Source organism: Dermochelys coriacea, chromosome 6 (assembly GCF_009764565.3).
Source record: "Dermochelys coriacea isolate rDerCor1 chromosome 6, rDerCor1.pri.v4, whole genome shotgun sequence".
Taxonomy (NCBI): domain Eukaryota; kingdom Metazoa; phylum Chordata; order Testudines; family Dermochelyidae; genus Dermochelys; species Dermochelys coriacea.
In genome coordinates, this window is record NC_050073.1 from 18,528,019 (window position 1) to 18,543,932 (window position 15,914).

At 39.1% G+C, this 15,914-nt stretch overlaps 1 protein-coding gene across 6 annotated transcripts in view; it reads right to left on the minus strand.

The window, feature by feature from the left end:
- CHID1 (chitinase domain containing 1) overlaps positions 1-15,914 on the minus strand; it is a 353,433-nt gene that overhangs the window by 198,901 nt on the left and 138,618 nt on the right. The window contains exon 11 of one of the 6 annotated variants that reach the window (XM_043517845.1): positions 1,401-3,346. The exons of the other annotated variants lie outside the window; for them this stretch is intronic. Within the exon in view, the coding sequence (XP_043373780.1) occupies positions 3,313-3,346 (34 nt within the window). The 3' untranslated portion in view covers positions 1,401-3,312. Of the gene's footprint in view, positions 1-1,400; positions 3,347-15,914 lie in introns of those variants that run through there. 6 annotated transcript variants of the gene reach the window in all.

Sequence of the window (15,914 nt, forward strand, 5' to 3'; positions counted from 1 at the left end):
GTCTCACTTTCTCCCTACATGTTCTGACCTCAATTAGGTAGTTTTCCTTGCTGATCCCTCCCATCTTCCACTCCCTGCATGCTTTCTGCTTTTTCTTAATCACCCCTCTAAGATGCTTGCTCATCCAGCTTGGTCTACAACTCCTGCCTATGAATTTTTTCCCCTTTCTTGGCATACAGGCTTCCAATAGCTTCTGCAGCTTTGATTTAAAGTACTCTCAGGCCTCCTCTACCTTTAGATCCATAAATTCTTCAGTCCAATCCACTTCCCTAACTAATTTCCTTAATTTTTGAAAGTCAGCCCTTTTGAAATCAAAAACCCTAGTTGCAGATTTATTTTTGTTAATCCTTCCATTCAGTTTGAACTGAATTAGCTCATGATCACTTAAACCAAGATTATCCCCTATAACCATTTCTTCTATGAGGTCCTCAGTACTCACCAAAACCAAATCTAAAATGGCATCCCCTCTAGTCGGTTCAGCAACTACTTGATGAAGGAATCCATCAGCTATCGCATCTAGGAAAATCTGAGCCCTATTATTATTACTAGCACTGGTCCTCCAGTCTATATCTGGGAAGTTAAAGTCTCCCATGATCACGCAGTTTCCATTAGTATTTACTTTATTAACATTAAACATTAATATAAATATAAACATTAAAAAGGGCTCTATCCATATCCAAATTAGATCCCAGCGGTCTATAGCATACCCCAAGCACTATTGTAGGAGAGACTCTACTAGTTATCTTCCCCAATGTAATTTCTGCCCAGATGGACTCTTTCTTATCCATTGCATCGCTTCTTATTTCTTTACATTCTACCTTATCATTGATATACAATGCTACTCCACCACCTTTACCTTTATTTCTGTCTTTCCTAAACAGCACATACCCTTCAATACCTGTAGTCCAGTCATGACTATTATTCCATCATGTTTCTTTTATCCCTATAATATCTGGTTTCACTTCCTGCACCAATAACTCTAGTTCCTCCATTTTGTTACCTAGGCTCCTCGCATTGGTGTACAAACATCTTAATTTTTGCTGTTTGGCCTCGCTCACATTTTGTACCCTATTAGGCACAGTCATTCTACAGCCAGTATAACCTATTAGACTGGTATCCACACTGCCCTTGCTCCATATATACATTCTCCTACCCATGGCTGTATCCTTTCTTACTTCATCTTCTTCCCTCTCAATGATAAAATCCAGCATGGAGATTACCTGGACATCTCCCAACCATCTCCCCCAAATTCCTAGTTTAAAGCTCTCTTTATCAGTTGTGCCAGCCTCCATCCTAGAAGTCTATTTCCTTCCCTACTCAAATGAAGTCCATCCCTAGAGAACTGTCCTCTGTCCATGAATGCCTCCCAGTGGCCATACATCCCAAAGCCCTCCTCATTTGCTCGGGTCTAGTCAACAGCTGTGAGAAATAAAGAACAATTATAATAAGTGTTATCATTTAAGTGATGTTCACTGATAAAGCTACATGGCTTCATCAAATAGCTTGCATTGCTTTTAAGCCAAGTTTTAATATTGCCTATAATAGTTACTTTGTTCGCTGCTTGACCTTTTATGTGGGTGAATCACTTTTGATCAGGCAGCATACCAAAAGAAGCTGAAAGAAGTGTGTGTAAGGCGTCCTTTTCCTCAGAAGGCAGAAAGAATTAGTGTTAGCCATTGAAAGATACAGTCTAAGTCTGGGCTCACTTAGAATGAAATAGGGAGAGTTTTGAGGTCATCTTCTGAAGAGCAGTTTACCCACCCCAGTTTCCATTCAGGATGTGCTTGCACATTTAGGATGGCATTTATCCTTATCAGTAATACACAAAGGTATATATTTCTTATTTTCAGCATAACAATTCTGCTAACCGAGACACTCAGGTCCAATAGTCTCCATATGCAAGTCCACAGTAACCAGGTGAATTTTATTGTCCTTTTAATCATCGCATTAATATAAAGTCATTTTTTTCTTTTTGCAAAATCTGGATCCTCTCATGTGTACAGTCAAGCCCAAAGTTATCCCTCCATGCAAGACTGAAATCTATACAATAAAAGTCTAAAGAGCCTTTTAAAAAAAGTAATGTTGCATATGTACTTAGATATGAAATCTCTATACAAAGAATCACAATATTGGAGTTGCAACCTGTGTTTGTGGTTTCTTACTTAACACTAGCTGACTAATTTTTAATACTTGCATGCTGTTTATACTTTACCTTGTGATTTAAGGTCACCTGCCTATCATCTAACCATGTCAAGCCCAATCCTTAGTTATGCTAAGCCATCCTTACCTTATATGCCTTGGACCTGTTGATTCACTACTTACATTACAGCATTAATCAATACCTTTCTTTTCATATACATATATACATGCAAGGCTACACTTCTCTATTCCCAAGCAAAGGAGACATATCGTTTAGGGGATTTCCAAAAGGGTTTTGCCCTCCGCAGGTAGAAGGCCAAGGCTCAACATATATCCAGAGTGTAGTTTTTTGTCCTATCTGGTAGCATGCGGCTTCAGAACGTGACATGTAAGTGAATAACATGATTTAGAGGAAATTACGAGGTTACCTGGGAAAGAATTTGGAAGTAAACTCCAGGAAAACATTGTCCTTATGGAAGATTATATGAGGTGGATCAGCCACAAGAGTTCCCACTGCCCCTACCCTTTTGGCTGAGGTGATGGCAACCAGAAAGGCAATCTTCAAAGATAGATAAACAAAGAAATACAAGGCTAAGGGTTAGAATGGAGCCTGCATTAATGCCAATAGGACATAGGTTGAGATCCATGTTGGGTTAGGTTTCGGTATCAAAGGAGAAGATCTCACAAATCCATTTAGAAACCACACTGTATTAGGATGGGGGAAGATGAATGGCTATCCACCAGATGGTGAAAAGCCCTCATAGCTGCCAGGTGGACCTGCAAGGAGCTGAGAAATAGTTCTGACATTTTTAGAAAGAGGAAATAGTCCAGAATAATAGGGCTCTTGGCTCCCTCTGGGGGTATCTGGCAATGCTGGATCTTTTCCATTTTGCTGTGTAGCATTTCCTTATGGAATCTCTTTCACTATTGCTCAGGATGGATTGTATCACTTCCAAGCATGATTTTCTAGGTCCATTGCTCATACAAATACCATGCTGTTAGATGGAGGGATGTTGGACTGGGGTGTTTCATCTTGTCTCTGTCCTGAGTCAATAAGCCTGGGAAGAGTTGAATATGGATGCATAGGGTTGTTAGGAGAATGCTTGGGAGCCAGAACTGCCTGAGCCACTCGGGAGCAATCAAGATCACAGATGCTCCATTCTTTCATCTTCCTCAGAACTTGAGGCAGGAGGTACATGGTCTATGACTGGAATGTAAAAACATCACACCACCGCGTGGCTTATATGTAGTTCAGCTGAAAGCAGTAATGTCATCACAGTATATTTAAATGTAGACAACAGAGGCAAGAACTTGGCCCTTCTCCCCATGAGTACCCAGTCATCCAATAAGCTAACTAGAAAAGATATGATTTTTTTGACTAGGGTTATTCTGGAACTAAGCACAGTTCAGTAAATAACTGGTGTAACTGTACCTACCTCACTACCATATTAACTGTTTACATTCTTGTGACAGACCACAGTTAAATATAGCACATAACTGAGAAATCCATTCTCAGTAGATTTAATAAAGGAGCAAATAGCTGTATGAGCCAATCAACAGTTACTGACTACTGTACTTTTCAGCAGCTGATCAGAATGCAAATCCCTGTATTTTGGATACTAACCATTCTTTAGATTAACCATTCAAATTCTGCATTCTGATTTGCTACCACCATCAATATAACTTCTACCACACTTTCATCTGAGGATTCAAACATGTTTTACAAATAGATTTAGCTTCAATACCTTGAGAGAAAGGGAAGCATCTCCTTTTTATAAAAAAAGGGGAAAAAGACAGGCTAAATGATTTGTCCAAGGGCACACAGAAGAGCTAGGACTCCAAGCCATCTGTCTCTGGATCCCTCTTTAACCACTAGGCCAAAGGAAAAAAGCCTCAATATTTTAACAAATATGTATCACAATAAAACAACTTAATTGCGCTCCTGTTAATGCAGTAGTAGATTATCTTGAGCTAACATACCCCACTCTTCAGCATTAAAGTTTGCTTAGATATGTTTATCAACTTCATTATCTTGGATGCAGGAATCACTTTCAAATTATACACAAAAAGGTATTTAATTACATCTAACCTAAAAATTTTGTTTTTAAATTGACTATAAAGGCAAAAGGACGACTATCAGAACCTCATGTCTCTAATGCAATACATGTATCTGTGGCAAATCATGCAACCCAATATCTTTGAAACATAGTGGTCACTAACAGTTTAAGTTATGTTATATATTCCACATAATAACTGCACAAGTAAACCCTACAACTCTATGATCTTTAGAGTGAATATATAGCAATTAAGAGTCAAATCAGGCATCTGACCTGATTGAACTCTGGAAATAAAGAACTATATTTAAAAAACTTCATTCTCCCAAAATTAACCATTAGGAGTTTTAAAAATCTATGTTCATTGCTCTATTTAAATGCTTATTAAATGTAAATTCTATTTTCCTTAACATTTTATTGGGAAATCTGATACTGCTGAATTACTAGGAGTAATGGAAAAAATCTGTGTCAGTGACAAACTAATTTCTTACATTAGTTACCACTTTGCTTTTTAGATAAAAACTTCTGATGAGTTGGTTTGCATTGTCACCTGAGCATCAGTGCAACATACCTTGAAAAGATTTTGGCTCCTCTCTGTTCGCCTGTGAGAGTTTGTCGAAGTCTGAAAATTTACTGTAATTTTAAAAGGTCAAATCACACCAATAATGCCTTATAATTTGCAGTCTAAAACCACTGGCTGGCAGACAAACAACTCTTACATCCCAATAAACTGAGGATGTCTGCACAGTTTTGCCCTGCACCCATATCAGTACTCTGTGTTCCAATTCAACTGCAATCTTCTTTGAGTTTCCTGGGACAGATCCTGGAAACAGTGCAGTGTGGGAAATTTTCAAGATGCATGAGATACCTCTAAGAGCCCAGAGGAATTGAAGGAATAAGGTCAAGTTGCCTCATTCCTCTGGGAAAGTCTCATAATTCCCCTGGGGCTGATGACAATTCTAAGCTGATTTTGCAATATGGAGGTCAAGAGGAATATACAGTTTGGTTAGTGGGAGCTGCTGGTTCTCAGCATCTGTGAAAGCGATCCACTTCTATTTACTTTAGCAAAACAGGTTTTAAATATTTAGAACCATGGAGACTTTTCCTCCATATTGTAAAACTTAAAAGTAGGTCATATTTTGATCTCTAGAAACAGGATCATTTTATTAAAAAAAACACTTCAGAAGTGTTCAATTAAATAGATCATGAGTAGAGTGAATTTAGCTCTAGACAAGTATAAATGGATTATGGTTTAGCAGCAGCTTTAAGTTCTGGTTACACGGCAAAACTGGATCATGTATCAATTAGTATATGCCAGGACAAAACACTCTGCTCTTATTGCAAGACTTTTACAGCACTTAGTCTGACAATACTATTATACCTCTTCTCGCAACTATGTAAAATCCCATTATAATGACCTTCAGGGTGAATATTACAAAGCAGAATTAACATTCTTGACTGTCAAGGATGATTTTAAGAAAGGGAAACATTCTAAACCTTTACGCTTTACACTTACATTAAATGGGACATGCAACTTGGACCCTACTTAAATTACAGGTAGTTAAAGATACTACATCTGTTCCTGACTCTCCCTGCCAATATCTGATTTTACAGATAATCTTTTCTCCCCTACAAAAAATGCAGCCTCCCTCCCCATTGCTCTGTGAAAGACCACAGTCTTTCAATTCCCCTGAATATACAGGGGGGAAATGAAATGATACGGAAAGTGCTGTCAAATCCACAAAGTAAATATGGTGAAAGAGAAAAGTGTAACAAATACTAATTAAAGTCACCATATTTTCAAAATCAAAGCCAGTCAACATACGTGTCAACATTCTTCAGGATCTCACTCTCTCTCTTTCACATACACACACACACAGAAGCCAAGTGCTCTACATTACGGCTCCTTTCTTTGATGGGCTCTACCCGTGTCAGAAAAATCACTCCTGGAGTCATGCAGCAGGTCAGAGAAAGGCACTGCTCAGTCTCTTCCCTCAGTGTCCCTCCATTTCTCTTCTCTCTATGGTCCCAACCACTATAGACAGGATGGAGTTGGAGGAACAGATGGAGTTCCAGGTCTTCATACCCTCCCTCCCCACACCTCTATCAGATGGCTGGAGCAAGACTAATTAGCCTGGATGATCTCATGAGTCACATCTTGCAATACTGCTGCCTCATGAGTTATTACAAGCCTTGATCTTGACCAATGGTTGTTGTGAAACACACACTTGCTACGTGATGAGTTCAACACACTTATCAGTGCCAACTCTTGCAATTTTATAGCAAATCTCATGATTTGGAATTAGTTTTTTTAAGGTTAACTCCTGAAGTTTCCTCCTTATCTAAAATTGCCATCATCTACCATTTCTGTCAACAAGACTGAAGCTACATACTGCTCTTAGCCAAGATTCTCCTGTAGGAAAATGGCAAAGAGTCTGCCCCATCTAAAGATGGTGTCCCCTTAGTCACACAGTGAACCAGGCAGGGAAAGGAGAATGTGGAGATGCAGGGAATGAGACAGCAGGGAGGAATAATGGATTAAGAAGCGTGGCAAAAAACTCAGGAATCAGGGGAACTTGAGGAGACATTTTGATTGGAATTAATTAATTAAATGATTTACGTAATTCATTTTAGTTCTTCCAGGGCATATGTAAACCAGGGACTGTGCCAGTAAAGCTAGGACATACAGTCTCCGATTTCAGATAATAGCTTAGATGTCATGTTACTTGTAACGAAAGGTAAATAATTCAGACCCAAATGTGATTTTTTTTGGTCAGACATAAATGACAAGTTTCTGAAACTTGGTGTTACCTACGTTCACACTAGATCTGAAGACATCCATAATCCAATTTAGCACAATTATCAGCCGCTTTTTTATCTTTAGCTAAAGGGTGCCAATGGTCTCATAATGGACACAAACTAAAACTCAGTATCCAAAAAGTTAGCTATAAGAAGGTGCATATTGTACTAAAAGAAACAAAATCTAAACCTCTGGATAAGCTAAAACATAAAGCTATTAAGTGCACTCCTGGAGGAAAGGATTAAACAGTATCTACTTTGTCAATTTTAGGGCCATAGGTCAAATGACTTGTTCAAGTTCACAAAGAAAAAAAAATCAATAGTAGACAGGAAAGCAACCTATGAGTCTTAAATCCCTGTTTCCTTCTCTAATCACTAGTCACCCTTCGTACCTTTCAAAAATAAGAACTACCACAAAAACCATTACATTCTGTATACACTTGATTTTATAGCAACTTCTTCAGAAGAATGATGGATCAAATCAGACAGAATCTTGTCTGTGGAATTTTAAACGAGCTATCCTCACTCCCGCTCTGCAGGTGGTATGTGATCTTTGATCTTACATTCAAGTTTGCTTTGTAGTAGGTGGGGTTTTTCACCCTCACTGATACTGCAGTTAATTACTTGGCATATTGATTGAACATATAGATTTAACAAGAAGGTCTCAAAAGTGTGAATAACATGGAAGAAATAGCTTTAAATGTTCATGTTCACCTCAGTGTCCAGATTGGTTGGAGTCAGTGCTGAAAGATAGGGACTTTAATCCAACAACTCAGGAAAAGCGTGTTCTGTGTAATGAGGGATGGCTGTCTGAAGCCACAGGCTTCAAAATCTTAATGCCAAAAGTTAGAATCATGAATCCAAATTTAGACTCTTAAATAAAAGTAGTTCTATTGAGGTTATTTAGTATTTTTGAAAGCCAGGATATGTAGGTGTCTAAATATGGATTTAGGAACATAACTTTAGGCACCCAAGTTTGAAAACTGTGGTCTGAAATGATAATAGACAAGTGCACCTATCCCATAAGCAGATGTCTCCTTCGGGATATGTGAAACTGTGATTGAAGTGTTCAAACAAAGGGAGCTTCTAATGTGGGTTTGCGGGACTCATTTTTAACATACACTAAAGCATTGGGCAATGGCAATTCCAACAGAAGACTCTACTGCTTGCTGATTTGTTTTTAATACTGTATATAAGCGAAGAAAGATGGCTACCAAAAAGTAAAGACTGCAAAAGTATTAAATTGACAGAAAATTGGAGGCAAGAGATCCATCACGGTGAAACTTTTGTAGAATGGCAACAGCCGCCAAGGCACAGCCATCTAAGGTCAGTACTACAGCCGACTGTCCTTTTCCTTCTATTGTTGTTTGTTTTTAATCAACTGCTTTAAATTATAATCACATGAAATGATAAGGTTCAATGACTGTGTGCTCCCACCTTACACAGGGACCTAACAAATTACAAACAAATATTCCTTGCTCACTACATAGATATGAGCAATTTAACAAAGTGAAATTCAATTAAAAATTGAGCATATTTTGTCATCCGTTGGTTAGTATAAAATACAATATCTTGGACCACATTTTTTACATTTTCTATTTCTTCCTTTAAGAACCACTATGCATTTAGAAGCTGCAGATTTATTTTTCTAAATATATCTGACAGGAATAAATATTTCTGCACATCTGTAGTTAAATATCCCTCTTCAATTTTTCTATCAAAGGCTACCAGAGAATACAGTAAGCCTGTGAAAAATAAAATTAGATTTCAGTTGACAGAATAGCTATCCACAACTGATTGATATTTTAAAATGGATTGATTCTAAAGCATACTATTAAAGGGTTGTAATACATTTTCTGAAATATGAATGATGAAAATGAAGTTCTCCTATTAGGAATTTAATGTGAAGATAAGAGTAACTGGATTAAGCTCTACTGTGTTTGTATCAATTTTTTTTTATTAATTGTGTACCCATGTTTTAAATCATCAACTCATTTATATTGACAGATCTGGTACTTTCTCATTACTAATGGAAGGTGTCTAAAAATGAAAGCACCAGTGGTAAAGTATGAAAATATTTGTATGTGATCATGGAGACTAGAGCAATCATGAATGCAGAAGCAGACTGAAGTATTCAAAGACATTCAAAGCAGCAGATAAGCAAATGATAATATCCAAGACTAGAGTGATCTGCGAACAGCTGTGGAAGAGAGAATATTAAAAAGGTAGAAAAATAGAGTAACGTACTAAATACTCCCAATCAGCAGTATTTCCATTCTGTTGAAACCTTAAAACTTCTAAAGATATTAGCAGAATGAGGTAAGCATTGCTTCAGTGCATCCTCTAAATTCTGTGTACAGAAGACAGAACTAAAGACATCTTTAAAAGACCTAACAGAGCCCCCAATATCTGACCAAGGTGAATCTTTAAGGTGAGCACAAAGCTCCACAGAAGTTCAGATGATAGAAATCAGCATATAGACCATAGCCTGCACTGTTGGTGTGTGTATATTACTGAAAAGAGAGGGCAGTAAGCACATTATCTGAGGCCTGCTTTCCAGTTCTGTCATAGTAATGTAGCTGGACTCAATCTGGAGAGAACCACTGTGATGGGTGGCAAATTAAAATTTGCAGCTAGATCAGATTATGAGATTATTATTATCAGAATAGCTCACCAGCAAACAGAGATGTGTATAGTGATAGTATATCTAAGCCAAATATTTTCATGCCAGCCCCAGGATAATACAAGCCTTTCCAGTCCTCCAAAAGTTAGCAAAGACATTTTTCTTTTGCTTCTAGCAACCAAGGGGGCATTTTTATTTATTTATTTTTTTTTAAGAAAAGGACCGTGGTATTTAAGTGCAGAACAACCTACTGAGGAGTTCTTCTGAAGAAGTTCCTTGACCTGCACTCACAGCCTTTCCCACCCCTTAAATCCAAGTCCTCATTCTATGTGTATATATTTTAAGTTCATCTGCCTCTGACCACATCATAATATTACTAACTTGTACCTTCCTCCTCCTCATTTCAGATTGGATCCCCTGGATCAAGATGCTACCTGCTGGGGAAGAATTTACTGTGCATTATGAAACGTGACCCTGTTCCTCTGTTGTACAAGTTGATATTATTTGAGAATTCCACCAAAGACTAGTTACAGATAGTTACTTGGGAAGATACAGGAGCTTCATTCAAAATACTTTAGCTCCCCATTAGGCAACATCCCTGACCGTGTACTGTTAGGTTCACAATTAATGGACACTATGACAGTCTGTACCCTTGGGTTCATCCTTTTTACAAAACTATGGTAAATCTTATACAAAGTATGCCTTCTGAGGTATCATTTGAAAACTCATAATTTGCTGATCATTATTCTCCTGATAAAATGTGTGTGGCAATAGTGTATGTAGAGTTATAAGATTCTACTATATGACATTGCTGAGACACGTGCCAAGTTTAGAAAAGCAGGCACAGACCAGTTCCTCAGAGACAAAAGAAACTGATGCTTCAGCCAGGTGTGAACACAATCAAATGAACTATCATCTGATTAAATGGCCATTCTTTGGCATGAAGAAGATGTGAGCAAGAAATTTACATCTTGGCAATGGAACAGCTTGAGGGTTCCCACGTAAACAGACTGACTATTGCCTGAAACCCAGCGGGAGATGATTCTCAAAGAGGAGAAAATGATACAAAAATGAAGAACAGAGGACATAAATCACCTCTCTCCTCTCACCTCTATTCATGGTATCAACAACATTTGAATGACAAACAAAGCATCACTGAACTGGAGCAGTGGTCCTGTCTGAAGAAATCCAGTCAGACTGATGTAAGCATGTGGTGTAAGAAAACTTTTGCTTTGAATTCACTTAGTTTGATAGGTTAGGTATTAGTTTGCATTTTACCTTTTATTTCTTTGTAACCAATTCTGACTTTTCTGCCTCATTACGTGCAATCACTTAATATCTATCTTTCTGTAGTTAATAAACTTGTTTATCTAAGCCAGAATATTTAGATTGAAGTGTTTGGGAACCTCCATTTGGGATAACAGGGTTTATGCATATCATTTTCTATTAATAAAATGGACTTTCTATGAGCTTGTATTGTCCAGAAGGAAAGAGCAGGACTGTAGAAGACACACATTTCTGGGGACAGGTCTGGGACTGGGAATTTGCTGGTGTCACTCTGCAATATAATGCAGGAGTAGCTGGCTAGAAGCACTCATATAACTCAGATCAGAGTAATTTTTATGCTAGAGGTTGTGTGTAAGCAAGGCCAGGAGTGGCTGCTCTCATAGCAAAGCCATGTAAAACACACCCCAGATTGAAGAATTTAAGGGACAACTACTCTGGGGAACGTCACAGATATAACAACTTGAGATTTGTCATAATATCTCAGAAAATTTTAATTAAAGCCATTTTGTGGCTGAGCAAAAAAGGAGTTAGTTGAATTTTCCATTATTTAAATAAGATTGGGATAACCAAATGCAACTGTGCAATTACCATGTTACAGCCATGCAACAAAGCTAGTGCTCAATATTCTGCTTATGGATTTCCATTGAGAAGATTTTAATGCTAAAGACTGGAGGAAAACCTATTGATGTGTAAAGAGGTTTCAGGTCTGGGTAAAAATAGGTCAGTGAGGTTCTGTGAATAAGCCTGAGATGTCAGTGCCTATGGTGCAATTGTTTAGGTTTTGTCTCGAATAGAAACAGTGTTTGCACTTGGATCATACTTTGCTAGCGCGTTAGCTAAGTGTGACCTAAACTCAGTTATTTTTCCTGTCAAGACAAACCTTTAGGGATAGAAAATTGCAGTCTCCAGTATGGATCCAGACTGATCTTTCATGATTATATTCACTTAGAAAAATTAAAATTGTGGTTAAAAATTTCAGACGGAACCTTACTATAGATTCCTAATTCCATATTTAGGCATCTAAGGGTGGGCTTTTCAAAAGCAACAAATTACTTATCAGCATTTAGGAAGTTTTGAAAATCCCACCTTTAGGAACATCCTAAAGTTAGTCTCCCATTTTCAAAAAAATTAGCCAGTGCTCTTTCACCCATTAGTGAAACCTTTCACGCCAAACACCCTGGTCTAAGGGACTTGTTTTGTCACTACAGAAACAAAATAGCTTTCTCCATTTAGAGTCCCATGTCAGTAATGTGCACCTTTCCTTTTTCCAATTTAAAATATTTTACTTTCCATTGTTATGCATTATATGAAATAATAAAAATGCAAGAATAAAAATATATCAAACTTAAATAGCTCTTTAATATAAGAGAGTGACCTTTGGGTTTAAGGGCCCATTAACTACAACAATGGGTATTTCTTTTGTGTACAAAAAAACATACAGGACATTTTCTCTTTATCTGATTGACATTGGGTTAAGATAGCCCCCCCCAAAAATCACATTTTTAAGGGAAAGCCAGATAGGTTTAAAATTTATTCATTTTCTCATTAAAGAGAGAACTGATTGAGAGCACTGATCTATCGAGTAATACAGACTGAATTTGTGCAGCCTTCCCGGCACAGCTGCCAATATATCTCAATCCAGATATTTAAAACTAAATACAAATTGGCATCCTATTTGTTGTAAAGTGTCAAAACCTACAATCTACTCAGACAGAGCATCTTACCTCTGCCTGTGTAATCCATATACTTGCATTTCACCAATTAATAATATAAATACAGAAAAAAAGTGGGGTAAACTCCTAGCTCTTGATTTGTTTTATGGAACTTTGTGTACTTGAGTATTTATTGGAGCCAGGCCAGAATCATCCAGAAATTGGATGTCATGGGCAGTAGGAATGCTCATTAGCTGTTTGAAGCTACTTTGGTGATTTCCATTGTGGGCAAGCAGCCTGCTAGGACATACTCAGAGTCATTCTCTCAGACCGAAACCAATGGGAACTGAAGGGCAGGGGAAGAAGTTTATAAATATGAGGAGTGGGAGCCAGATTGGAAAATTCAGCAGTGGAGCAGCTCCAGGATCAGAAGTGTTTTTTGTGTTCAAGGGACTTTGCCAGTTTTGTTGGATTTAGATTGCAGACTCCCTCACTCCACAGGAGGTGGAGAAGAGGACTACAATTGCTGCAGGCTGTGCAAACTAAATAGTGTAATTGCAGACACTCAAGGTGATTTTATGAAGCCTGCAGGGGTAACACTTATTTTCCAGTCTTTAAAAGGAGCTTGCATGCCCTCTACAGGGTTTGGACACCATTCCACAGAGACAGAGAAGGATAGAAACTCCCTCCTAGAAAAGTCCCCTTGAGAACTGTGTGTATTTGCAAATGAATAATTGTATTTCTCATTTGAACTTATGATAGTAACAAGTACTAAAACGTGGGAGGGGAGGACCCTGAAAGTATTATCTTTAGGAGTTGTTATTGACAATATTCACAATTGTTTCAAGGGTTCAGCACAGCCCCACCATCTTTTCTACTCTTGTTGCACCCAAACATTGTAAACAAATCCTAGTTTTTTAAACGATGGGATTCCCAAGCTGTGCTAACGATTTCTACACAAGCAGAAGCCAGACAAAAAGTAACACATGGAGAAAGTTCCCCACTCCTTTTGCTCTTATATTTTCACTCTGGCATTGGCTCATTTGCAGTTCCTGTCCAGAAAAGCATTCTTGCTCTTAACATGCCCAATTTCCCCCCCAAACAGTGTGGTGGTTGACATGTAGACAAAGATCCATTAGGGATATAACAAAGATAACTAAACATAAGATAAAAATCTGGTTTAGCACATAAACTAATCCATGTCTTCTGTGGAGAAAGTCTAGCACATTAACCCATGTGAGGAGCTCCCTATAAAAAAAGAATGCCCACATAATTCTCCTTTAAATATCTCCTTCAAGTCCATCTATGCTGTCATGCCTACAAGGCACTTCAGAATGACTAGACAGTGGGTCTAGTGGGTGTCTAGACAGTGGGGACTAGACCACTGCCACCTTGTGGTCCCTCCTCCCAAATCCGTTATATTCACTTCTTGTCTAGTTTTAAACTTAGATTGTAAACTTTGAGTAGGGACTGCCTTATGCTTATACAGTGCCTAGAACACTGGAGCTCTAACCCCTAGGTGCTACCACAATAATAGATGTATGGAGGTCGCTACAAAGATAGTAATTAAAATTTCTTTGAATCATTTACATTTTGGCTTTTCCAACTTCTCAAATGATCTTTTGAGAATGATTTTACAGAATGATTTCCTAACCCCAACAAATAAATGAAGGTTAAAACCAGCAATATTTGTATCTCTAAAAATGATACACTAAATCTCTCCTACACTGGTAAAAATCTATATTATAACAAACTAAATTTTCAGTCTCTGGGATCCGCTGTTCCAGAGAATTGTTCTAGTTCAAAAGAAACTACTCTTCATGCACTCTCACACTTAGGCTGCAGCTTTTACAACTACTGAATGGAAGTAGCATGTCACCTAAATTTCTTAATTCATAACTCTGGAGAGCTATTTAATTGGCAACTTCTAGTAAGGAATATGGATAAGTCAATGCCAGAAGTCTGCTTCTGCATAACATCTATGTTAAGTATGTAGTTGCCTATCACCTTGGTATACAAGTGTCAGAAGATAAATTGCAGATACGTACGATAATAAATTTATCATGCACCTTTGAGTGCTTCACCAACCCTATGTCCACTAATCCATATTCCCAAGCATTCTGCAGGTTAATGAAACCAGATCTTGATCTCAAAACAATTTCAAACAACTTCACCCCAATATTAGTGAAAGACAATATAGAAGAAAGCAAACTAAACTATCTGGAACCTCCTCCTTGCACCATGAGGAAAAAGATTAGTAGGCTAGAATATTAAGAACTGTGACAGGGTCAGGCCAGATGGCTACAAGAGAATGATCCTGTTGGTATCCAGGAAACGGGTGGGCAGAGCCCACCCACTACTAAAAGGACCTCCGCCCAGCCTAAGGGGAGGATCCACAGGTCCAGGATTCCAAATAATTATGGGAAACAACTAATGAAATAACAGGAATGGGAGTGAGGTGACACAGCTAAATGAAGGGAACCCGACGGGGACACCAAGCAGAGAACCCCGAACAGCGTCCACTGCTCCTCGAAGGCGTCAAGGGAGCCAGCGGATGCCACCCAGAGGAACTCTGCCTGGATGCGTGAATGGACTGAGGAGCGGAAATAGGCCCCACAGTCACAGGAAACGCCATCAGCCAACCTCCCTCCTCTCCCTGGTTTTGTACTACAGGAGAGTGATCGTATTGGGATCCAGGAAGTGGGCGGGCAAAGCCCACCCACTGTTAAAGGATCCCCCCCAGCCTAAGAGGGGGGTCCACAGGACCTGGAAAGCCAAATAATTACGGGGGACAACTAATGAACAATAGGGTCAGGAGTGCGGTCAAAGGGTCAAACGAAGGGAACCGGACGGGGACACTGAGCAGAGAACCCTGGACATCGCCCACTGCTCCTCGAAGGCGTCAAGGGAGCCAGCGGACGCCGCCCAGAGGAACTCTGCCTGGATACGTGAATGGACCGAGGAGCGGAAATAGGCCCCACAGTCACAGGAAACGCCATCAGCCAACCTCCTCTCCCTGGTTTTGTACTACAGGAGAGTGATCGTATTGGGATCCAGGAAGTGGGCGGGCAAAGCCCACCCACTGCTAAAGGATCCCCCCCAGCCTAAGAGGGGGGTCCATAGGACCTGGAAAGTCAAATAATTATGGGGGACAACTAATGAACAACAGGGACAGGAGTGCGGTCAAAGGGTCAAACGAAGGGAACCGGACGGGGACACTGAGCAGAGAACCCTGGACATCGCCCACTGCTCCTCGAAGGCGTCAAGGGAGCCAGCGGACGCCGCCCAGAGGAACTCTGCCTGGGTGCGTGAATGGACTGAGGAGCGGAAATGGGACCCACAGTCACAGGAAACGCCATC